The sequence below is a fragment of the Venturia canescens genome, chromosome 5 (assembly GCF_019457755.1).
Source record: "Venturia canescens isolate UGA chromosome 5, ASM1945775v1, whole genome shotgun sequence".
NCBI classification, from domain to species: domain Eukaryota; kingdom Metazoa; phylum Arthropoda; class Insecta; order Hymenoptera; family Ichneumonidae; genus Venturia; species Venturia canescens.
The window spans coordinates 14,039,921-14,065,450 of NC_057425.1; the positions used below are offsets into that span (position 1 = coordinate 14,039,921).

Consider the following 25,530-nt stretch of genomic DNA (forward strand, 5'->3'; position numbering starts at 1 on the left):
AAGTTGCGTATTAGTGACAATGGTAGTTTGTCGTATGTGTGTAGGCCGAAGCACCGGAAGACAGTAGAACTCCTTACATGACTGCTACCGCCGTAACGACTCGCACGGCGACAATGCACGAGGATCTTGAAAAGAACCAGAAGACAAGTCAGGTTTGTGTTCATATTTCAACCGATCGTTGTTTTGGTATAATTTTTGCATTTCATTGCAACATGCAATTTTAGGATCTGTAAAATAGATTTCATTTATTTTTGGTGTTTATTCGTTTTTCTTTCATTTTTTTTCGAATAACTTAGGTCGAAGAAAAGACTGTAGCTCACACGACGGCAACTAGTGCTACAAGGCAAGAGCAACGTGTCGTTACACAGGAAGTTAGGACGACGAGTCATGTATTATCAGGGGAACAGGTATGGAGAAACGATTTTTTTTTCGCTTGGTTATTATCATCATTACTACTATTGTTGTAATTATATTTTGTCGTTTATGTAAGTGTGGCTACATACATCATTTTAATTATTCATTGGGCACAAAGTCGCATTGACCATGAAATATATTTTTTTTTCATTATTGTGCATTAAATACATTTGATTTGAGTATAATTTGCAAAAAATCTACTAATTCACGCTGACAACATCGAATTATGAATAATTCGCTTTTGTTCAACACGTAAACAACAAAAATCATTGTCGACCTCGCCGAATTACACGAATGGTTCATTTTTTAATATCAACGATTTCATTACATTCGATTTTTTTTTGTTTTTTTCTTCGAATCATTGATTCATCAAAATCGACGGCTTTTGGCTAACAATTTGCATGGCGTAGCTGTACTCACGCCGTCAAAGTACATCCAGCTCGAGCAGCGGTGATTCGGGCACGCCAATTGACCTCGACGAAGATCAACAAGCTTTCTACAATCAGTATTATCAGGTAACTCATCCATTCAAAAAGGTTCACGTTTTTTTTATCGACGGGACATCGGGAAAACGTAAGACAAACACAAAATAAGGAAGTTATCGAATTCTTATCGCATGCTGTTATTATGATGTGTCTTTTCAATTTTTTTTTTTTTTTTCTCGAACTGGTATCAATGCTACATTTATTGGATTATCAAATAACTAAATGCTACCTAACTCTAATATTTCTTCAGCAACGCTGTTTTTATCGTGGTAAATATTTTTCAATTTTGTTATAATTATTCGCAGGGGGAACCCGCTGGAATAGTCGCAACGGAAAAGCACGTTTACAGTGGGGAACCAGCCAGCAACGTTACTGCCACAACAACGGTACCTTTAGTCGCAACCGAAACGCGAAAAGTCGAATTGGAAAACGAAGATGGAAGCTATAGCGCGACCGGTGAAATTGTTAGTTCACAGACTATTTCCAGCAAGACCCGAACCGTCGAAACCATCACTGTGAGTTTTTCCTCGAATGAATTCATTGAATTTGGAAGTCGTGGACGAAAAATGTTGCTGTGTGCCTGAACTATTGTTTCAAGATCGACAATTCCAACGTACTCCAATCACAATCGTATCACTTTTGTGTAAATTGACATTCACTTACTATCGTTGAATTTTTTTAGTCCTTCATGAAAAAATATTGTAAATATGCTATCAAGAAAATGAGAGTTGATGAATTTCCATTCGATGATAAATTTATTGACAACGAAATAACGATTCTACTAATACTTTTATCGTTTTTTTCACAGTACAAGACGGAGCGAGATGGAGTAGTAGAAACGAGAGTAGAGCAGAAAATAACCATACAATCGGACGGCGACCCGATCGACCATGACCGTGCATTAGCCGAAGCAATTCAGGAAGCAACGGCGATGAATCCTGACATGACAGTAGAGAAGATTGAAATACAGCAACAAACGGCGCAGTAACCTTTTCAATAGATTCCCTCGATGCTATGAGAGCATTAAGGGTACCCTGACCTCGAATTCGTGGTACACATTTTTATTGATATTCAACTTGGAAGAACAAAAAAGGCGAAAAATTTTCGAAAAAAGTACTTTATCCGAACGGCCGAATTCCTGGAAAAGTCAAGCAGCGAATCGATATAAGCTGATTTAAAAAATGCGTGCTTCACAAGCTGCTGCTTCTAAATTACGATAAAACGAAAAAACAAACTCGTAGTCCGGCCTTATCGCAAACGAATTTTTCCATTTTTCATCGCGTCCTCCCGCGCTCCCGGTTATATTCACAACTCTTTATCGTATATAAATATTATAAATATATAAATATATATAGAAACATTAAGATAATGCGTATAAACATTACGTGTTTGTACGTTTATAACACATACGTACGTTATACGTGCGTAATTCCTACGAAATTTGACATTTTATTTCGTGTCCACGTGCGAAATAATTCTAATGCGAATATTCATATGAAAGATGAAAAAAAAATAAATGTATCGAAACAATGCGAAAATGTTGACAGGGTACCCTGGCGATTGTACTGTCAAACAGTAACGAAAAGCGGACAAACGGACCACTGCGAACGTGAGATTTCGTAAAGCGAAAAATCAATTCGAAAATAACTTCGTTGGTGCACCGAATAAAATTCAATGCAATCAGTGCGAAGATGCGCACGCGTCACGATTCGACGCGAGCATAATTTAAAAAATAGCGATGGTCAAAATCGTAAATACAATAAAAAAAAAAAAAAAAAAAACAACAACAACAAAAATAAGAACGCGTCGTTCGCAGATGACCTTACCAAATAACGGTCGCCCGTTTTACTATGATTTTTATTGTTTTTATTTTATTTTATATAAGTTTTTTTTTTCTATTTTACGAAACGAAAATCGGATAAGCTCACCGGCAAATTTTGTTTTGCTACGCGATGTGTGTGCTTCGATGCGATACCAGATGTATAGTATCACTTTTTACAATTTAAATATTTTAACTTTGAAACGAAAAAGAAAAACCGAGGAAAAATATGAAAAAAAAATGTGAATTATATTATTCATCGATGCAAGAAAGTGAGAGTCAGAGCTGTCTGGATATAAGATATATTAATATATTATATATATATATATATATATATATATATATGAATATATGCGTACACGTAATGCAAAGCTCGAATCGTCGAAATCTTCACGAGTCCCAATAACTCGATAGAATTATATGACAAACTCACACTGTTTTGCGGATTTTCATCAAATCGCTAAAGTAGTAAATCGCGGAATTGTGAAGATTTCACTTTCCGAGCATCATATGGCAATTTTATTAACTATATTATTGATAGATTATTTACCAAGGGCAACCGATGCATTGGTCAGCGTATATGTCTAAATCTAGCTGTAGCTTACGTAGTTACTAGAAAGTATGCGTGCGAATGAGAAACTTCGATTTAATTGTATTGTATTTTGTAATTATATTTTAATTTTTCATGGTAGATATTCCGCCTAGAGATATACGCGGCTATACCATCCGTCAGGGATGGACATTATTCGAATGCTTGTAACGTTGAAAACATTTTGCAAGAAAAAATCTTTGATAAGCTGCTCATTGGTGGTAGAAACCGAGAGAGCTCAAACGTATTCTTCCTTATCGTTGAATGTCATTTTGAATGATTATTTTTTTATCGTAAAGTGAATATTTTTCTCAAATTATTGTTAGTCATTATTTTCGTACCAAGAATATTTATTTAATTTCATTCGAACAATGTCTTTATCTCTGATATTTCTACCAGATACCAGACAACAAAAATACGAGAGTCATTCGAAAAGTATCAAACGTCCGCGACAACTCGCATTTTGGGGTGTTTCGCGAGAAAACACACGAAACGATACACCGCGACCACTCACTAAGACTAAAAGCATTTCATTCCCATTTTCTTTCATACTTTGACTCGGATTTAGTTGAACTCAATTTTTCTTAAAGTGCTAAAATCCAATCGATTACCGAGCATGCCACAATTGCGGATCGCTCGTTCACAATTATCGTATTCCCCATCCACGCAGACTGACTAAAGCACCGTCGATCTAATATCTTTAGAGATTGTATTAGCAACCGCGTCGAGAGATCCGATCGAAAATTTGCTGGGCGTCAAATCCGGCGTCGAAACATTTTTTTTTGTTTCAATACGGCCAATCATGTACAAATAAAATTTTAAACTTGATTTCTGCGTTGCACATCTTTTGAAAAAATCGAAAATCACTCATGTAGAGTTCGTGACTAATAATCGTATGTTTTTTCTGAACGAAATTTGAAAAATTTTGTCGGTTTTTGTAGGTACTTTTCAAATAGTACTCCCCGACCAATGATCTTGAAAACTTTGTTAGTTTATTCGCATTTATTAGTATTCGTCCCATCCCCTTGTCTATGTGGAAAGCACTTTTGTAAGTATTAACCAAATTCGAATGCACCTTCGTACTAAATGTTTGTAACATTCCACGCTTGAGGTAAAGAGAACAAAACAACCGAAAAAAAACTAACACTTTTACTCGAACACGCAAACAGGTCTTGACTGATGGATATTATTTATTGATTGGGCCCTTTTCGTTCATGGTTGTAATTTGATTAAATGGAGTGTTTGAGAGAATTATGAATTAGCACTTTTGTTTACGCGATAGCACAGAAAGTGGGAGAGAGCATTAGAGAAACGTAACGAGAGACAAAAGCGAGAAAGGAATAAAAAGTGAAAGAAATGAAACGTTAAATACTTCGTCGTCGAAGAAACTGCGAATAATTGTCGACTCTCCGATCTGATTAAATATTTTATTATAATACGAGATGAGAAATGTTTTGATTCGTGCACCCTACTGAATGTCGTCATTGAACATTATAATATAACTGTCGAACTGCGCCGCGATTTCAACTTCAGAATTTATAATTTTTTAAATTTGTTCTTTCATCATTAATCTTATCGATTTCACGAGGCAGCGTACAAATATAGTTTTTAAGTTTGTATCGTTGAGAAAACATGTCTCGACAAAACGTATTTAATAATATTGCCTCTTACGTAAAAGTAACGGCGAAATAAACAACGTATGCATTTTATTTTCTCGATCAAAATCGTATGTTTAATAAACAAAATCTTAGGTTTCAGAGGAATATTTTTTGCGTAGTTCGAAATTAAAAAATCGTTGGAAAAATGAGCGTATCTTTCGTTCCCATAGATTGTCCTGGAGCTTTTATATTCAACCTCGATGTCCCTCTCCAAAAAGGTCTTGGAGTTATTCGATTGTCGGATTTAGTGCCAGCGATCGCGGTTGCTGAAAAACGAAATTGACACCGTGATCTTTCAGTCTCGTCTGCTTCAACAAGAAATTCAAGTTTTTAAAAACTCACTGGATTTCCAAGCTGGAAATATTTGTGGCTGCGATCCAGCCGAACCGGAAGTCACGTTGATTGTGAACCTTGGACCCGGATGCTGCTGGATTATCGCTCTCGATACAGATCTCTCGAAAGCCGGTGGAAGTTTCAATGAACCTGAACAAAAAATCTTGCTTACTTTTGTATCCTTGTGTCCGTTTGAATGTTCGTGTCTGAAAAACCCACTCGTAATATCGTCGCTCAAAGTCATCTTCGTTCGTCTTCGATTTTGACGAAGCTGCTTTTCCTCCTTGAATTTCTTCATAAATTGACGAGAAACTTCCGTAATGTGTTTTCCATCCAAATTTACTGTTGTTCAAATAATTTTATAATAGTTTTCCGTCGATTTCATTGTTTTAATTCATTATTGTTCGGTGAAAATACTTTTTTTACCCAGTGAATCACTATTCGCGATCATGCTTTCTCTGTATCTGTAACTTTGAGTGACCGGATTGCCTTGAAGGAATAATTCTCGGAGCATTCTCATACTGCTCAAACTTTCAGTCAAGTCTTCCATGTCATTCAACAAATTGTCTTTCGCTTCTAGTATTTCCAGTCTTACGATTCGACTTATTGGCCTCAATGACGTTAAACGAGTTCCTGTTACGTTCAGCAGTTTCAGTCTAGTCTAAAATTGAAAAATCGATCCATTCAGAATATTTTTTTTAAACTTATGAATCATCGACCAAAACGAGTGAATAGAATAACGAAAAGTAGTTCAATTTGAATAAATGGTCACCGATAAAGCCTCCAATGTTCGTGGCTCGAATATCAAAAATTCTCCCTTAAGAAGTCGTTGTTTTTCGATGTGGAGTTCGCACAGTTTGTCTAAATTTTCCAAGCCCTCAACGACGCTTATACAATTGTGTCCTAAGCATAATTTCGTCAGGTTTCTCAGAGCTCCCAAATTATCAATTTTCGTTAAATTGTTGTGTTGCAGATAAAGATTTGTTAATTTTTCAGCAAAATCCAAATTTTCTATTTTCGTTAGAGCATTATTTTGAAGATAGATGACTTTGAGATTTTTACAGTGTGACAAATCACCCTGGAAATCAAAGCATCAGCAGAATACATCGAGATATTTCATGAAATAATTCACAAATTCGGTACTCACGATCGCACTGATAAATTTATTGTTCATGTACAAATGTGTTATTTTTTTAAGATGATTCTTCTCCAGTCCTTTCGTCAGCGATTTTTCTGACTGCGTCCTCGAGCATTCTTTCTCAACGTACGAGGCAGTGAGTAGAACCATATTTTTATTCGTTTCACTTTGTACGAATCTGACATTTAGAGAAGATCAGACATGCAATGTCAACCTAATATTGATCAAACATCACTTAGCCTCAAGTTACACGTAACCAAAATAGCATCGTGTTACCGTCGCTTGCGTATAATCCACGAACTAAATTGAAGGATCCCCACAGCAATTTTCTCATTATTACGAATATTGAATACAGGATTTTTACAATTGGACTTTCAGCTCTCATAAAATCAAATTGCAAGGATAACCATTTTGTCTCTATTACATATCTCTAAAGTAATAAACTATTTTATGAGATTATTTTGCAATTACTTTCGTAAAAAATCCTTTTCGCGTATTTTTTCTTTAATTAAAATAAAAATTAAAAATTTTCTTCAATTTAGATTGTCTACTAAAATGGTAAAAAGTATTCAATAGTTCTCGAATCCCATTTTTTCTGCAAGAGTACAACCGAAAAATTTCAATGAGTTTATAAAGCTTTTGAAGAAAACTTGAAAATGGTACTTAGGAAAACTAACTGAGAAATCTGGAAGAACTAAACGTAAGGCTTTATGAAAAAAATTGATCTTCCGTAGGAGAAATTTAAAGTTTGCTTACTACCCTGGAAAACGTTTCGTAGAAAATACGTGATGCAGAAGTAGTAGAATTTTTCATAGCATTTATTAAAACCATTTTCTTTTTTCACCGGTACAATATATGAATCGGAGGATACGAAGATTAATATATTTTACAGTGTCAGAATAATTGGATGACGGTACAAACTTAGCCTCGACGACGCGAATGATATCCAACAAATGGATAAAGGCATTGGTATGTATATATAAATATAATAAAAGTTAGTGTAGAATAATCCATCGAAAAATTGAGTTTTATAAAAAAAAGAAAATCGACGTTCCACTATTCGGGTGTTAGTGTTTGAGTTTTTGATATCACGATTAAATAAAACCGAACCAGGTGGGGGATGATATCAATAACGTGAAATTATTGATCGATATATAACATGAAAAATAATTTTGTCTTAATCGCATTATAACAAACGTGACTAGAAAATCTCACAGCAACGCTTTTCAGGAAATGAAGTTTCGAGGAAAGATAATTTCTCATTAGGTTTTACCATTTCATGGTACTGTTTCGCAGCTCTTTGTAAGCCGATGCTGTTATAACGGCATGATTTTGAGTGTAGTTATTCAACGATCGAGCTCCTCTGACAGCAACCACTGGTTTTTGAATGCTGCTGTGGCGTAGATGAGGCTTCAAAGTTTGATTTCGTATGACAGAAGTTTTAGGTCGATGGTTATCCAAAACATTGTTGGGCTGCTTATTCCCATGAGCGTAATCAAATTTTCCCATTGTTTCGACGATGTTCATACGATCGCTCAAACGCGATTTAGTTGGTATACGTTTTTCACGAGTTTGCAGACCCGACATTGGCAATGTCTGATTCAAATAATTTTGTATCACACGACTCTGTGAACTTATCATACGATTTTGCGAATTTTGACGATTTATGTTGCTGCACGATTGGCGTTGTTTTTGTTGATCCTCCGTCCCTATCGTCGTAACGAAATGTTTCGTCACGTTGTTATTTGGCATTCTCGTTATGTACTTGGCTTGTATACCCGGACTCTCGGGACTCGAACGTTTTGGCAAAGTCAACTTCGACAATGAATTGTTATTGTTCGTTGTGCTCCCATCGACAGGAGCTAACAACGCTGGTTTTGTCGATGAATATCTGTTCAGAGGCTGCGACTTCACGCCTCTTCTCAATTTCGGCTGACACAAGGGTATTTGAGATCTACCGAGTGGCCCGTACTGAAAAATCATTGTTATTTCGTCCATTACTTTTTTATCAAAACGAATTTTCTTCTACATCCAACTTTTACATTCTATTTGACATCAATTTTTCCCCCATTTTCGAACTAATCTGTTCGAACTAAACTTTGGCAGCCCATAGTGAAATTCCATTTCCAACGAGAAGCATTTCATTATTTTGAATCAGACAATTGACCGGAATTAGGAAACAGATTTTTTTACCAATAATTTTCCAATTCTCAGCACGTATGGAACTGAACGTTAATTGAATTTGTGCGACTGTCAAATGGCAGTGTTGGAAAATAAATGTTTTCCGCGTTCTTGCTTTCCTGATTCATCCATTTTGAGGTACCACAAGAATCCAAAACTCAACCAAATCTTTGTTTCAATAAACAGTAATAATTTTGAAATAATTTGTTCTTTTCCAACAAACTTTAAATTTGTTAATAAAAATAATCAAATTATTCACTATAGTCCTTTCGGAATAAAAAAAAGCATGCTCGCCCGCCCCAACATCTAATCTCAGAGTCACATGTGAGTTTACAGTACCTAAATATATCCCATATGACAAGTAGCCTGCAACGAGATAGTACAATTTTATTGTTGTTTGATTTTCCAGCAAAGCAACCCTCCTCTCTAATATCGCTAATATTTTATCTAGGAAATGCGATCTCACCGCGTTCACTTGGTCCGATTGTATGGAACGTTGAGACTTGGACAATTGTTGTTGTTGCTGTTGGCTCAGATAGAGACAACTTTTCGCTTGTCCTGGTGGAATATTACGAAACGATCCATTCATCAAACTCTGATTATAATGATGATGAGCGGGTGGATTTAAGGAGCCTTGATGCTTCGTCGTCGCTTGGTCCTCCTTCGATGGGTCTCGTCGTACATCGTCGGAAGATGGATAAAAATTTTTCTTTACACCAATGTCACCCTGACCAACACTCTGACACGTCTCTTTTCTTATGTGCTCCGACAATCTTCGTATCCTCGATTTTGACCTAGTAACGATCAATTTTTTTCCCAGCTTAAAAAAAATACACACGACGATGCTACCTAAAACATAATATCCAGACGAAATATCTCCGGATCAAACTTCTCCAGACACAATTCCTTCGCCAGAATTTTTTCCAACATTCCTGCTCAATTTTTTTGATATTTCAACAAACCACGACTCATCACTTTTCTTTCATTTTATTTACTTTCGATAAAACCCCTAAAGAGTGTAGCCGAAATTCGGTGTTTCTGTTGAACGCTTTCAGCTATTTTTTTGAAACCTTTCTTTTCTCGAGTGAATAATTCAATAACATAACTTCAATTTAATTTTGTTTGTATAATATTTTAGAAGAAATTCAAAAAAATGGATCTACTACGTATTGTGTTATGCAATTTATTGTTCTGAAAAGCAAAGTAATGTTCCATTCAAATTTTGAAAATTCATAATACATCGATATTTGATTTAATGATTAAAAAATTTGAAACTTTTAGAACTATTGATACTGGAGTAGTTTCTTATGTTTCTCAATTTCCGGATATTGTGTCTGAGAGTTCTCTTCGAGAAGATATTTAGTCTGCGAACATATCTGATCAGGATATTAATGTCTTAGATATTTTGTTGGGATTGATTGATTCTCGATAATTTTGTATTTTCTATTAAAATGCTTTCTCACATATTTTTGTGTTTACGATGCTTCTCGTCCATCATCGCGTACAATTTGTTTCTGTATTCCTCAATCGATAATTGCACATCGTCCCTCAAGGGTGGCACGACGCTCGCACCTCTTTCTGGCTCGTTTGCTCTACTGTGGAAACTGCAATGAAACAGCGGTTAAAACGCAATTGGAAATGTTTGATGTTTTTACTTATACGACTTCGGTACAGTTTTAAAAATGAATTTCAATGTATTTTCGAAATTAAATAATTATAATATTTCAAATGAAAATGCAGCACACTTTTTATACTTACTCAGCAACGTAGGGATGCTCCAGAGCTTGGACAGCTGTAAGCCTGTTATTAGGGTTGAAGACTATGAGAGTATTTATCAAATTTAAAGCACTGTGTGGTATGTTCGGAGGTAAAAGTTCTCTGAGAGTTCTTCGGGGCACAGACGGCCTTTTCTCCAATAAATTGAGACCGTATCCAGCTCCAATCGACGCCACATCTAATGGAATATTATTGTATTCATTAATGAAATATTATCTTTCAAAACAAAATGAGTACAATCAATTATTTCCATGGTTGGTGTAACTGAATTCGAAAGTAACTTTTCAGGTGATCTCAAAATGTAAATTCGAAGAGAATTCCATTGAGAATTTGCGGAAATAAATTTGTTGCAAAAACTGACAAATGGCCATGCCATTTTGGAAGGGAAAATTGAGAAAAAAATGTTTTCGGAGTTTTGAATGATGTCAAAAATGAATAAATGAAAATTTGAGTAAAAAAATGAGACTCTTGAGCTCAAACGAAGAATTCCGTGCTCCAAGATTTACAACGTTGATAAAACAAGAATTAGTTTTATTTTTGTTCGAACTACCTTCGGGTGTTGGAGGTGGCAAAGTGGCCATAATTCTTTCGACCTGATTGATGGTGGAGGATCCAGGAAAAAGTGGTTTTTCCAGGAGCATTTCACCGAGAATACAGCCGAGCGACCACATATCGATTCCTTTGGTGTACCTGAGGTGAAAAAAGGAAAGCACTGAAATAGCAGAGCATTGGAGAAGGTCCGAGTGAAGCATGCATTCGCGTGTTGAAGCAATATTTTCTGTCCATTCATCACAAATTACTATTATCCCAAATACGGAAAGAAAATTGAGTTGAAACAGGGAAACGAAGAACGAGAATAAAAGAAAACTAAATTTACCTCTTCGAAGCTATCAATATTTCAGGCGCTCGATACCAGCGAGTCGCGACATAATCGGTCAGAGTCGGATCGCTGCCGGAATCGGCGTCTCCCTCGCCTATTTGCGTGACCGATCGTGCCAATCCAAAATCAGCAATTTTGCAGTGACACTGTGTATTCAGCAGTATGTTCGACGGCTATAAAGGCATGGATAAAAAAAGTCCGCAGAGTCAGAAGCTGAAGGGTTCTCGGTAGATTGCTTTACTCCAATTTCGTTTTTCCCCATTTTTCTTCACAATTGAAATGCATAAAAGAAAAAAGTGATGACTGAGGACAACGAACCTTGAGGTCTCTGTGTATCACGTTACCCGAATGTATGTACTTCGTTGCCTTGAACAATTGATACATGATGAATACTTTGTGAATATCCTTAAGGATATTGCCCCTTTTGATAACGTTATGCAAATCCGTATCTGCAAATACAGCCAATGAAAAAAAAACCTCATTTTTGGAAAAATTTTTTTTAAAAACAAGCAGAATCATCGTCGATATTGATTACTTCTCACCCATGTATTCGAAAACGAGATAAATGTCCTGATTATTATTGGCTTTGTGTAGACCGATAAGCTGTATGATATTTTCGTGATTCGCAAACGACAGTAGGAACATTATTTCGCGAAATGTACGTTGAGCATCCGTCTGATTTCTGAACGCATCGAAGATCTTTTTCACTGCTACCGTTTCCTTCGATCTTCTGTCAACGGCCTTCCATACTATGCCATAAGCCTGTCGAGTCAAAAGGCCAGTCATGTTTTACGATGAATTATAAATTCGATCGGTACCGCTGTAGTGTCCTCGAGAAACCGGGTAACGAGCAATAACCGCACTCATTTTCGATCAATAAAATCGTTTAATATTTCATCGATGGTATCCATGTGAAAATCACTTGAACGATCGTCGTTGCCAATGAAATCGTTATCCAACCCCCTTAACGAGTATGAAATATTTTTCTATTTCATACGAAAATTCAAATAATTCAAAATTCAATACGAAAATACTATTTTTATTTTTTTTTTATTCAATAGACAAATTCGTTTGAAGCGAAGCCCCAAAACACTTTGAGGAATAAGGTTTAAATTTATAACGAAAATTCTTTATAATCAAACCCATAAAAAAGTTGGATAAAAAGTAAAAAAATATCTTATCAGGAAATGTACGTGCTACGTGATAATATATATAATTCATATAAATTGCAGAAACGATCCATAAAAAGCAGTGAGTCAGTGGTACGAGGTTGTTTTATCTATATCACCAAGTAGTGCCACGCCACGCAAATGCACGTGTGTGGATTAAAATGTGCGTTGGTGCGTTACCTGCGAGAATTATTTCACAGCGATGAAACAAATCGAACGTCGTATGCTTAGAAAAGTTTGTACAGAGGCCTGTGTAAATGAGGCGATACCAACACGTGTTTCGAGGGGGCACTGACCTCGGAGTTATTAAATGGTTGAATTATGAAATGAATTATAGGAGGCGAGAGGGAGCTAGTTACGAAATATTTGAGAAGTTGCAAAAAATGGTTCGATTTACCCCTTTGCCGAGTCGTCGGACGATATTGTATTTCTCTGTAACATGATTGTCGATCTCCGTAACTTTTTCTTTTTCTTTGCCACTTTTTCCGGACATGTTGACACTTTCGGTCTGTTTCTCTCTTGCAGATCCTCAACGCACCCGGTGAATGTCGTCCGCGAGAGTCCGACGACTCAAGGTTAGCGAATGACGTTTTATCCTTGGTTGGTTGAACGCGTCTCCGTTGTTGTGTGTTTTTTGTTTCTCCAACGTGCCGACAAAAATTTATTTCCAAGCGAGCGATTATTCCAGGTTCGTGTCACGCTCGCTCTCTCCCTTTGACGGCTAAGTCTTCTTCCTCTTGTCGAGCACATTCACATTTCTCTAAATGTATCGTTGGAGGCCTCGCCGACTCGATACGAAACCAGCCGCACATTCCATCCCTATAACACGCCGTTTTTTTATCAAATAATCCGTAATCAACCGACCCAAGTCGCAACACTCCCGCGCGGTATACGAGAACCAAAAGAAAGAATGAAAGAATAGAAGAAAAAACGTAAACTTTTGACACATCGATGCGGTTGTGTTTATAAGGTATACATTCCCGGTCTCCAAGGTTACCGAGCCACGAGTCCGTTCCCTCGTTTTACCACCACCCACTCCAGCCGCTCTTTTTCTTCCTATTTCATACGGTTTTTACCTGTGGAACATTAAATTAAAGGATTAATCGATTTATTAAACAACAGACAGTTTTCCGAAATTCCTGCATTCCTCGTGCAATATAATAAGAGTCAAGGATTAAATCAAACGAATTATCCCAAAATGTATTTATTCAGTGTCTCACCCTAGCATACAAATAGCTAAAGATAGTTTCAAATGCGTATAACAGTTGCAAACCCTATACGCATAACTCGATCGTGAACAACGCTTTATTAGTTTTTTACCCACAGCCAAACCCGAAAAGATATATTTTTATATATATATATTTGTATCTATTTCCTCACGTTCCCCAACGTGAATAAACCATTTCTCGATAAACAAAAGAAAAAAACAAAGAAAAATATTCGTATATTTTATAAATGTATATCTATGGAATTTTTTCCACGAGTTTTTAAAAAACACAGTGTGGAAATAATGAAGAACAAATGCTTTTATCAGGATGGTCCCAACAGACGATTGGAAATTAAAAATATAATTGTACGATCTACCGCGAGACACTCGTAGTATTTCATATGAAATCTGGTAAATATAACGGGATTTGAAAACTATTATTTCTTTTGCGTCATCATCTCTTTCACATTTTCACAGAAATTCGAAGAATTAGTGTTCCATAAACTCTCATAAACAGTAATTTTTTGTTCTTCGTAATTTCTGGACCATTTCTCCCTCTGGACCTTTTGCTCGTCATCCCCACCGAAGCCTCTCTCCTGCACCTTCACTTTTCAGCTTTTTTACGTTGGCTGCAACAATATTTTTCCCAGTTTACTTCCTTGGCTGTTGGATAACTATGGGACGAGAACAATGAGCTGGACGGGCGTCGTGCGTCGGTGCTGGCTTTTCGTGAAAATGTTGCACAGCCTCGGGCGGAAAGTCTGCATTCCCTCTTGCAATTGCACCGCTGATTAACATTGTTTTCGGTGGACTGTAAACAAATTTTCAATGATATTTCACCATCGATGTATCGCTGTAAAAATAATACCTCACACTCTCTTAGAAGAGGGAATATTTAGTAAAAATTGAAATGAAGTTGTCTAAACAATGTACCAAGAAACAAAAGTTTTTGGAATTCAATAGAACAATGACGTTGGCAAAAATTTAGCACTCGTGTTAATGATGTTAAACTGATTAGTTCATTGGTTTAACTCAATTGTACTAGATTCATCCATGAAAAAAAAGATTTCTATTCCTAGTTTATTGCAGGCAAAAATAATTTCACAAATTGCTACTTCCATATAAATTCGCTATCGAGGCGGAACCAACCGAGTTGATGAATGAAAAAAGTTATTACTTTTATTGATGTGCTATTTCATTTACCTAGTAGAGGGTTTGCTGCTCTCCTCAGCATCTTTGCTAGACCTGACTTCTTTCTCCTCCTTAGGATTCTTATGTTGCGTTATCCTCATACCACCAGCTTTAACTGGAACAAATTCACACTATTAACGATAAGGTCAAACCAATTAAAGTATGCAATGCAAAATAAAGAAGCCTTGACTATCCTTAGAATTTTAGAACATTTAGTAAAAATAAATAGCCAAATTTCCACAAATCCTAAAAGAATGTATTTTCATTCTTGAAAAAAATTTCAAGGGCACGACATTATTGTTCAAAATATCCAGAGGTCACGGTAGCGACTTCGAGACAAGTACATTTATGATGTTATGACGAGTCGCTTCCAGAGAGTTTTTACAGGAGTGATAGTATTTTTATATCAAAACAGTGATGGCATATATTTTCTTTTTTTTTCAACAATGAAAACATTGGAACTGTGATCCGAAATATTTGATACAATTCGCATACGCATCTGTTTCGATTTATCCGTATACGCGGAAAAAAAAATTTCTTCCCCTACATGCTAATCTAATGTAATTGAAAATGAAGTTAGCTACCATAACGACTTGGTTAATTTTTTATTTATTAATGAGAAAAAGTTCAATACACTACTTGGAATGTATTTTTATATATGCTTATAACTATATGTACAAAATTGCTATTTTATCTCTTCAAATAAGTGCGTGCTACGTCACGTACCAAACATATTTCGAATCTTTAACCATAACCACGAAAATCGTACTTACCCGCCGGTGGATGACCCCCTTTAAGTTTACACTCATCGGGACTCGACATTGTTTATTTTTACGTTGGAAACAATGAAGTTTTTTAACTACGATTGCTTTCGAACGTCAATTATTCAGTGTTCAATAATGTAAACTAACAGCTGCTTACGCGCTTTGTCGACAGATTGTCGAAGATTGAACAGCGAGGGCAGCGAGGCAATCGAATGGAGCACGTAGTTGGAAAAAAAAATAAGACATTCAAGCACTGATATCACATATACGCACACACGGGTAGCTACTGCCTAGTATGCCTACGTACGAGTCTCATCTCATCCAACTTCACACGCGCGATTTATTTCCGTTCCTCAATGTGTATACGTATGCATGTGCCATTTGGATGTGGCGTAGTTCCATATGGTGGCGCCCTCCTGGATCTGGGTGACAACATGATTTTAATGATGTAACGAAGTTTTTGTGGTGGCGTGGTTAATCGACTCAAGATTTATTTTTCCACTTAATAAATCACCTCTGCGTAACAAACAAAGCATGCAATGCCACACATAATCAATTTAACAAGACCGTACATATCCAGGTCTCCGTTTATTTGAACATCTCGCATACGACTTTCGTTTTTTTATGATAAATTCATTCGTATCATAATTTTTCGAAGAAAAACTATTATAGGGCCCTTTACGAACGCGTGTATTCACGATAATATACCGGTTTTTCGGTCTTAGTTCTGCATGTATAGAAAAATGTTTGGTTAAAATCCTAATCGTAAATTCTAAAAATAGCAGTCTTTTTCTTTCGACAATTACCATAAAAGCAACACATTATAAGAAAAAATATCAATATTCATGTGTTTTGACATTCTACTTAATATTTTCAAGTTCATTTTTCATAGAAATTCTTAATGACCGGTTGATTTATTCACAACAATTAGGGCAATTCAAAAGGTTTGATTCAAGTATCCCGCGATTTTTCACGCCCTCTTGCGTAAAGCCCATCGTCAATATCATTTATCCCCACATAAGAATCTAGGGAACTCGTGGGAAAACATAAGTTCGCCGAATGTCCGCGGGGGGGCAAAATCGCAGTGACAAAAGAACGGGTAAACTGGCTCCGAGTGCCGTTTCGGAGAGCACCGTGCTGATAGTTTATTAGGAAGTAAGTTCCTCCGACTGAATTGTGGGGTTGCCTTTTATGGTGATCCAGAGAGCTCACGAAAAAACATTCAACTGAAGATTGTAATGCAACGGGAGTGTTGAGAAGTGATCGTGACAAAAACAATCAAGATATAATTATCGAAGTAAGAAGAATTTTTTTTCATAGTTTTTTAAAATCGACTCGACGCGTGTAGCGCAACAACTTTACGGTGTTTATCGCGGCTTTAAATATAGACGGAGTTTCGGGTATACCAGTGAGTGGTGATGATACTGTTGTAAATATAAAAGTGACGACATCTCGTTTCGGACGTCCGGACGCTCTTCTAATTTTTTAATAGTACATTATAAAAAATTAAAAAATGCTCTTCAAGTTTCTACTAATCTTTCGAATCGGGTGAAAAATATAAATTCTTGGACTTTTTTTCTTCCGAGCGTCATATACCTCGGGAAAGCGTCATTGAACGAACAGTTCAATGGAAAATTGAGCAACGCCGCGTATTTTATTCAGAACGAAGCGTGGGAGATCTGGTTTCGACCGCACCTATAAACTTCGTTTTTCACGCAACATACAATATAACATCCTAAGGAAACATTTTTTTCTGCTGCCGCAACAGTCTCATCGCTATTTTCGTATCTCGAGTTATATATTTATACGCACACACATCTATATATACGTAACTACGCGCGCAGTGTTTTTTAGCGTATTCAGGTTGTAAATTCAGTTTTTATCTCATCTCTCCTCTCTCTGTCCTTTGTTGTCATACAAACGCGCACTGTTTACCCGAAGCTCCCAATCGTTTCTGTGCAATGATAATTTTAGTGAATGAAAAAAAAAGGTGCAGGACATGGAAGAAATTGAGTTCACCAAGAAAACTGACTCACCAGCTCAAGAATAACTTGAAGCATCAAATATATACAATCCAAGTGACTAATGTCCTTGATCATCTTTATACTTTTGCACTCAAAACCCATATTTCACTTCTCTATGAATTTTTCAATGAATTAACAAAAATTTTTACAATATTTATATTGTAAACCAATTATCAATTCAATTTGAATCATGAAATATCATTTCTCTAACAAATATTAGCAAAAGTAACCATATAGCCAGTTTCCTTTTTGTTTAAGTAAATTTCCTCAGAAATGTTGGACATTGATAACTAAAAATTGGTTTTCCCACAAACAGTGAAATTTTGTCAAACTGGTAAAAGCCTTCAAATTGTTACTATCAGCTTCAAATACAGATCAGTCATAAGTGAAGCAACTGGATCTCAATATGTTCTTTATAGTAGGTTAGAATTTACTCAAAGTCGAGAAAACCAGCTCCAAATCAATCTGAGCAATGGAACACTGGGGAGCAGGAAGAAAAAGTAGTTTTGTATTCAAAAATGTTTTTTGAGTGCATAAATTTGAATATGTTGTCATAAAAAATTTTGATTGGCAGAAATCAATAAGACCTTTTCACCTCTTCACAGAAATGCTGGGCAGCTTAAAATGGGCTACGATCCTGGTGATCGTAGCATGTACGATTGGCGTCAAGTCAAATTATCCTCCTCCCGAAAGATTGACAGGTATGAATCCCTGCATCAGCAAGCAGACCTGTCACGAATGCATACAAACGCCACACTGTGCTTGGTGCGCCGCTCCCGTAAGTTTTTGTCACTTCTGGCAACTATTTTTTTTCACAATCCTTTAAGAAAAAATGGACCACAGACTTTTTATAATAAACTTGCACACCCTGAAATCAATGATATTCAAAAAAATTGATCTACCGAATCTAGTGAAAAAATGTATCATAACATGCTGTAGTTGAATGGAGTTATCAACAAAATCGCTTCTTATAAATATCAAATTAACCGTCAGTACTGAAATACAAGAAAATTTCTGCTTCACCAAAATTTGAAATATGCATATTTGCCCGAAAGCAAAAATGAATCATGACAATGTTTTGCATCAACAGAAATTTCCTGAAAAAAGGTGCTTCCTTCCAAACGTAAATACGAAAATTTACGCTACCTGTCCTGAAAAATACACGTGGGATCCTGATAACCGATTCAGCATGGTGAGACATCGCAATCTTACAAAAGGAGGTGGATACTTCATATCCGGAGGTGGCTACTCTGAAAGTGGAGGAGAGTGGTGGTCCTCGAACTCAAGTAGCTCCAGTAGCTCCAGCAGTAGTAGCAGCAGCAGTAGCAGCAGCAGCAGTAGCGGAGGTTACTCAAGTGGTCAGGAAGCCGTTCAAATGTGGCCACAGGAGGTTAATTTGAAATTGCGAATAAGTGAGTCACGGTCATGTACTTATTTATTCCTTAACTCTTTCTACTTATTGAAACAAATCCACTAAATTTTTCGTCACGTTTGGAATTAAGGAGTTTCGGTACAGGCGATACAATGTTGCCATGCTAATCCATGCTAAAAAAATTAAAAAATTCAAAAAGTTCCGAATTTTATAAAATTTGGTGAACATATTCTTTAGTGCCAAATTTGACGACACAAATTTTTTAAGATTTTTCTTCTACACAGTTATCGAGTAATTGATCACTAAAGTTTACGTGTATAAGCATAGCGTTTCCATATATATAGGTATACATTCCGGGCATGAGAAATCTGCTTTAATGTGTAATTACTCGATAACTAAGTAGAAGAAAATTTTGAAAAAATTTGAGTTTTCGCACTTAATGTTGAAGAACATTATCACCAAATTTGATCAATTTCTTAATATTTTGACTTCTGTACCGAAACTCCTTAATTACATTTGCAAAGTTTTCCCTTGTGGTACAACATTGAAACAATTTATCTATTCACAATTTCTTGTTGCAATAGAAAGGATATTTTTACTCAAATTTCAGAAAACAGTTTGTCGTATTCATATAAATAATTAACAGATCCGAAATATTATCTCATTCACTTGTCATAATGTTCTTTTCTGCAATGTATTCACAGATGAAGCATATCGTATGTCGTTCGCATATTCCCAAGCCGAAGATTATCCCGTCGATCTCTACTACCTTATGGACCTCAGTAAATCCATGTTGGAGGACAAGCAAAAACTTTCCGATCTTGGACAACTCCTCGTCGAGAGCATGAGCAAAATAACGAGCAACTTTCGTTTAGGTTTCGGCAGTTTCGTCGACAAAGTTGTCATGCCCTATGTCAGTACAATGCCACAAGCGTGAGTACAGTTTGTTGATCAAATAAGAATAAATAAATAAAATAAGAAAAATAGTGAATGAAAATCTTGCAAAAACATATTCTGGCAAGAAAGACAATGAAATGAAAACCAAACTCCTTATAATTGAGACTTTGATAAAATGAGAAACAAATACACAACTTGTCGAGGAAAATAACTTTTCATTTGCTCTTAGTCTTCTTGAGCCTTGCACCGGTTGCGCACCACCTTATGGATACAAGCACGTCATGAAACTATCTACGGATACGAGTCAATTCGCTGTGAGTAGAAAACATTTCTAAAACATAATTGGGCCAAATAATGTCAAATTTACATTGATTTTTCTATAACACAGAGTCTCGTGAGAGCTGCGCCAGTATCAGGAAACTTGGATGCTCCTGAGGGAGGGTTCGATGCGATCATGCAAGCCATAGTGTGCCGGAATAACATCGGTTGGCGCGAGAAAGCTCGTAGGCTTCTGGTGTTCTCAACCGACGCAGGTTTCCATTACGCCGGTGACGGAAAACTCGGTGGAATTATACGGCCGAACGACGGACTGTGTCATCTCGACAATACCGGCCTTTACACGCACTCCTCTCTTCAAGATTATCCGAGTATTTCACAAATCAATTTGGCTGTTAAGAAAAATGCGATCAACATCATCTGGGCAGTGACCGACGAACAAATCAGTATTTATAAGCGATTGTCGAAACACGTCGAAGGTTCTTTCGCCGGTATTTTAGCCAATGATTCCAGCAACGTTGTCGAACTCATACGAGAACAGTACGACAAAATTTCCAGCTCGGTTGAGATGAAAGACACTGCGAGTAATTCCATCAAAGTTCGCTATCTCTCGAGCTGTCTCGGCGGCGGACCGCCCGTTGAAACTTCCAAATGCGATGGACTCAAAGTCGGCACTAAAGTCGAATTTATCGCGGAGATCGAAGTCACGAGCTGTCCGAAAAATCGATCAGAATGGAAACAAACCTTCGAAATTTATCCGGTAACATTTTTTTTCACAAAGATAAAAGAAATTCAGATTTTCCTCTTTTCATTTTGTTTTCTTATTTGTGTATGTTTTGCTATTCTCAGGTTGGAGTGAGCGAAACTCTGAAGGTTAATCTCGAGATGCTCTGTGATTGCGAGTGCGAGCACAGTGGTCCTATGTACGAGGAAAATTCTGCTGAGTGCAGTGGCGCTGGTACTCTCAAATGTGGAATTTGCGACTGTAACGAACGTGCTTTTGGCAAAAAATGCGAGTGCAGCTCTCATCCTGACTCATCGGGCATCGATAAGAATTTTGACACTTCTTGCAAACCCACTAATGAGTCTCTTGTCGATTGTTCTGGACGTGGTACGTGCACTTGCGGTCAGTGCGAATGTACGGAAAGAGAAAATCCTGAAGAGGTAAAAATCATTTGATTTTCTAAAATAGCTTCACTTCGTGAATTGCTGTTTTTGGAACCTAAAGGTACACGTAAGCTATTCATAAAATTATAAAAAATATTCGCATCTAAATTCCAACGTTCTTAAGTGATGATGAACAACAAAGTTTTTTCTCCTATTTATTATGGCGGAAAATAAACTCTGCAACCGTTCCCATGCATAATAATAAGTGATTCATGAAATTTTTAATTCGCAGACGATATCGGGACAATTTTGCGAATGCGATAACTTCTCTTGCGAGCGATACCAAGGTTTGATGTGCGCTAATCATGGTACATGCGAATGCGGACGTTGCGTTTGTAACGCTGGATGGAAAGAGTCCGATTGTCATTGTCCAACCTCCACGGATACTTGTATCGCACCGGGAACTACCAACGGAGTGTTGTGCTCAGGCCACGTAAGTTATCGAAAAAGAAGCATTTACGTCGTTAATGTCCCGTTTGTAAAATACAGAAACACTGCGTTATTATTAAGAAAAAATCTTAAACACAAAAAATACTTGTGATGAAATTGGTGAGAAAACTTGAAAATGAAACAAATCTGTTGCTAATCCCGTGATTTATACTCCGAAACAGGGTGATTGTGAATGTGGCGAATGTAAATGTCACGAAACGAACGACATTCGTTATTCAGGAAGATATTGCAACAAGTGCCCGTCTTGTCCAGTCAGATGCGAGGAACTGCGACCTTGCGTACAATGTCAAATGTACAAAGTTGGTAATTACACAGAGGAAGAGTGCGCGAAGAACTGCAAAGAATTTGTGCCAGAAGCTGTTCCCGTGGTAACGGTTGACGTTGACAAGGATGAGGTTCTTTGCATGATGATCGATGACGACGATTGCACTTATCAATACGTCTATTATTATGACGAAACTAATTGTCTCCAAGTACGAGCTCAAAGCCAGCGAGATTGTCCCCACGAAGTATTTTTCCTCGGTATTGTTCTTGGGGTCATTGCCGCAGTTGTTATCGTCGGTCTCATATTACTTCTCATGTGGAAAGCGGCTATGACGATTCACGACAGGCGAGAATTCGCTAGATTCGAGAGGGAAAGAATGATGGCTAAATGGGATACGGTAAAAATATATTTTTCTACATTATTCAATTCAATTTTAGCGTAATTATATTATTTCGCTGGATTTTCCGATAGATCATTTACTTTGGTTTCTGTAAAAGTTACCGCAAGTAAATTTGATTCAACGATCGCACGAATTTTCTCAAAACGTGCCTTAAAATTCTCTCCAATTTTTTCGTTCGTTCTATTGCAGGGTGAGAATCCAATCTACAAGCAGGCAACGTCGACGTTCAAGAATCCAACCTACGCCGGCAAGTAAATGCTTATGAAAGAAAAGTTTCCACATCAGGAAATCCATAAAAAAGAAAAAACGTCGCGTTACGAAAGAGAAACAAGAATAGGTCGGATGACGCGTTTTAACAATGTAACGAATTGATTTTATTTGTGCAGTAGTAAAAAACTTAGCCTTGTTTCATCCGGGAGAAAGCGAAGAAAAAAGAAATTATATAGGCTATTCAAACAGAAAAAGGTATGAAAAATTAACGGAGCAAATTACGACTAATATAATAAAAACCTTGAGTTTACCGAGAGGTAATACTGCCATAATACTTAGACATTTTAGTCGAACGTCTTAGTGACAATGAAGAAGTTGCAAGGACGAGACAAACGAGATTGAACAAGGATATCTCTGTCTGATATCGTTTTGCTACTATTATTTACCATTTTATTCATCGCTATTCACTTAATTAGTAACTTAATTAATTATACGAATGGAAAGAGAAAGATTTAAAAAAAAAGAACGAATGTATTAGTGCCTATTCGATTGAACTTTAGACGTGATTTTTCTCTAAAGTGCCTTTCTCACGGCTTTTTGAACGTGAATTTTACTGGAATTTTTTTCTACGGGGAAAAAAAACAAACAAAGCACGATGTTTCATTTGAACTGGAGATATCGAGTGTGCGATTGACACGAAAATTTCACTCTGCATTTTTCTCATTCATACTACGACTGTGTACACTTCGTGAATGTATTTATTATTATTTTTTTCTTGAACGAACATAGCATCTCGTCATATATTAATTAAGGTATCTGTGCAATCTGAATTGAAATCTTCCGATTTGCGTCTCCGGTAACGAAAGCGCGTTGACGTTTATTTTCTAAACAAGCAGGAATTTTAACGTACAAGTATTTTGAGCTTCCACGTTATTTGAATGCGGTGAAAAGTGGTCGAAAAAATCGGACATCGAGAGTCGATTTTTAATAAATAATTCAAAAAGCAAATGTGACAATTATCACTGGACAAAAAAATCGATTGTTTGAACGATGTTTCATTCGAAGAATCCAATCTAAAATTGAGTCGTGAACCACGAATAGAGATCACGCCGAATAACGATTCAACATTTTTTTACGGTAGCGTTAATCATCGAAAATTGTGAAATCATTTCTCTTTTTTTCCATCAAACAATCTCAAATAGAAAAAGAAGCTGTAAGACTGTGGGACCGAGCGAAAGTGAGTCAAGACGAGCTGGAGTGAAAGATGAGTGAGAGCGAGAGGAAAAGTGAATTTGTTAAATTTCCATCGAGTGAGTGAAGCATTAATCGCGTGATAAGCGCTACAACCTTGTGCCCTTTTTACGAATATTGGAACGAAAATCCACTGCATCGCAAATCCGAACTGTCAAACGGCAGGCTGTCAAAACAACACGCCAAATCTCTCTGGCTAAACAATTCTACACCATCTTCGACGGGTTGTCAATTCGAAGCTGGGCGCGCATACGAAAAGGTGTAAAATTGCTACATTCGTATAGTTGCCCCGTGCTTGGACGACATTTTGCCACTCAAGCAGGCTTGCGTTCCAATATAATAAACAACTGTCAAAATATTCAAACAAAACATTCCTCTCGTGTGATTTCAAAGGTTGTCGTAGATATAAACGCACATTAATATATCTAGAACAACCTTGACCTAGACATTTGTATTACGTGTATGAAAGCATTGAAATCATACGAGGGAATGTTTCGTTCGAATACTGGGTCAATCGAAGTTTCAGTGATCCTAAAAATACATACAAATATATGCATACATAATAGCATGTATTATAATATATGCGTGTATGTATTAATCGTTGAGCACGCGGTGCAAAAATCTCATTAATGATCGGCCAACACATATATTATAAATATATACACGTATATAAATAAAACAATCCATATTATTTATTGATCGAATTGCTGTATAAATAGAAAGTTTTGCAAACATTTAACAATAACGAGAATCAGCCCCTATTTTTCGTGAATGAACGAGCCTGCATCTTGAATCTTATATACAAAGCCAAACTTTTTTATCCGCTCCGATACTACGTTACGAATGATCGATAAGTCATTTCAATTGATTCTCCTCCGAAAATGAGTTTTTACGAATTTTTTGTTTTTCAATATTTCATCGTGGTTTTTTTCTTGTTTCATCAATAGCTGATTTTAACGAGAAGTATGAGTGATTATTACGTACATGTGACTGAATGAATAGATTTTTATTGTTAAAGTATAAACAACAATTTTATGTATGTAAGATGTATAAGTAAAAGAAATTGTAACAGTTGAGATATGTTGAATTTTATTGAATTTTTCATGAATGTTTTTCTGCCAAGCCGAATTTATTAGTGCTTCGAACTCGATATAGACAACAAGCTTTTTGAGCCAAAGTTGTTGTGTTGTGCCTCGGTTCTCTCTCTCTCTCTCTCTCTTTCTCTGTCTCTCTCTCTCTCGCTTCAGGCGTCTAACGAGGTCAATGTAAAGTGAAAGGACACCATAGTTTGCAATGGACCGATCCTGTCTTTTATCGGATTTAAAGGCGATGAGAACCGTTTATGGAGACGACCAGTTTCAGGTATCATCGGCACGTGTTTATCTTTTGACTAATTTAAAAGCTCCTTTGAATGATTTTGTAACTAAATTTTCGAGGGGCTATCTGAATGTGGCAGTTCTTTGGAATGATTCGTATAAAAATGGGAATGATTTTTTCGTGAAAATTTTGTTTTAATCTTTGGAGAAAACGAAGTGAAGGCAGCGAAGCTGTTCCTCTACGTCGTCGTGAATTTCGCAAACTCTCCAGGTTGCAAAAAAGGTCAAACGATCAACG

The 25,530-nt window shown here is 36.6% G+C and overlaps 5 protein-coding genes across 9 annotated transcripts in view; 2 read left to right on the top strand and 3 right to left on the bottom strand.

Annotated features, from left to right (window-relative positions):
- cora (coracle) overlaps positions 1 to 5,016 on the top strand; it is a 32,028-nt gene extending 27,012 nt beyond the window's left edge. For 4 of the 5 annotated variants that reach the window (XM_043418531.1, XM_043418528.1, XM_043418532.1 and 1 more), the window contains 5 exons: positions 45 to 152; positions 297 to 407; positions 825 to 929; positions 1,205 to 1,414; positions 1,708 to 5,016. In XM_043418531.1, the coding sequence (XP_043274466.1) occupies positions 45 to 152; positions 297 to 407; positions 825 to 929; positions 1,205 to 1,414; positions 1,708 to 1,887 (714 nt within the window). In that variant the 3' untranslated portion in view covers positions 1,888 to 5,016. The remainder of the gene's footprint in view (positions 1 to 44; positions 153 to 296; positions 408 to 824; positions 930 to 1,204; positions 1,415 to 1,707) is intronic. The other variant, XM_043418533.1, reaches the window with a different exon arrangement.
- LOC122410421 (protein phosphatase 1 regulatory subunit 42-like) lies at positions 4,505 to 6,663 on the bottom strand. Its single transcript, XM_043418534.1, has 6 exons — positions 6,446 to 6,663; positions 6,071 to 6,376; positions 5,725 to 5,959; positions 5,518 to 5,640; positions 5,308 to 5,448; positions 4,505 to 5,231 (listed from the first exon to the last, which is right to left on the bottom strand). The coding sequence occupies exons 1-6, from the start codon at positions 6,584 to 6,586 to the stop codon at positions 5,092 to 5,094; spliced, it is 1,086 nt and encodes a 361-aa protein (XP_043274469.1). The 5' UTR covers positions 6,587 to 6,663; the 3' UTR covers positions 4,505 to 5,091.
- A 573-nt stretch (positions 6,664 to 7,236) lies between these two features.
- Erk7 (Extracellularly regulated kinase 7) lies at positions 7,237 to 13,499 on the bottom strand. The gene is made up of 9 exons (XM_043419446.1): positions 12,840 to 13,499; positions 11,816 to 12,035; positions 11,592 to 11,722; positions 11,271 to 11,446; positions 10,944 to 11,083; positions 10,376 to 10,571; positions 10,081 to 10,221; positions 9,084 to 9,411; positions 7,237 to 8,407 (listed from the first exon to the last, which is right to left on the bottom strand). Exons 1-9 carry the CDS (start codon positions 12,933 to 12,935, stop codon positions 7,706 to 7,708), a joined length of 2,130 nt encoding a protein of 709 aa, XP_043275381.1. The 5' UTR covers positions 12,936 to 13,499; the 3' UTR covers positions 7,237 to 7,705.
- Positions 13,500 to 13,630: 131 nt separating this feature from the next.
- On the bottom strand, positions 13,631 to 15,890 carry LOC122410956 (death-associated protein 1). Its single transcript, XM_043419461.1, has 3 exons — positions 15,614 to 15,890; positions 14,853 to 14,955; positions 13,631 to 14,460 (listed from the first exon to the last, which is right to left on the bottom strand). Exons 1-3 carry the CDS (start codon positions 15,660 to 15,662, stop codon positions 14,301 to 14,303), a joined length of 312 nt encoding a protein of 103 aa, XP_043275396.1. The 5' UTR covers positions 15,663 to 15,890; the 3' UTR covers positions 13,631 to 14,300.
- A 799-nt stretch (positions 15,891 to 16,689) lies between these two features.
- Positions 16,690 to 24,992, top strand: mys (myospheroid). The gene is made up of 10 exons (XM_043419445.1): positions 16,690 to 16,901; positions 18,234 to 18,406; positions 18,719 to 19,040; positions 19,705 to 19,933; positions 20,127 to 20,211; positions 20,286 to 20,933; positions 21,023 to 21,337; positions 21,573 to 21,773; positions 21,952 to 22,452; positions 22,645 to 24,992. Exons 2-10 carry the CDS (start codon positions 18,236 to 18,238, stop codon positions 22,708 to 22,710), a joined length of 2,538 nt encoding a protein of 845 aa, XP_043275380.1. The 5' UTR covers positions 16,690 to 16,901; positions 18,234 to 18,235; the 3' UTR covers positions 22,711 to 24,992.
- Positions 24,993 to 25,530: the final 538 nt, after the last annotated feature.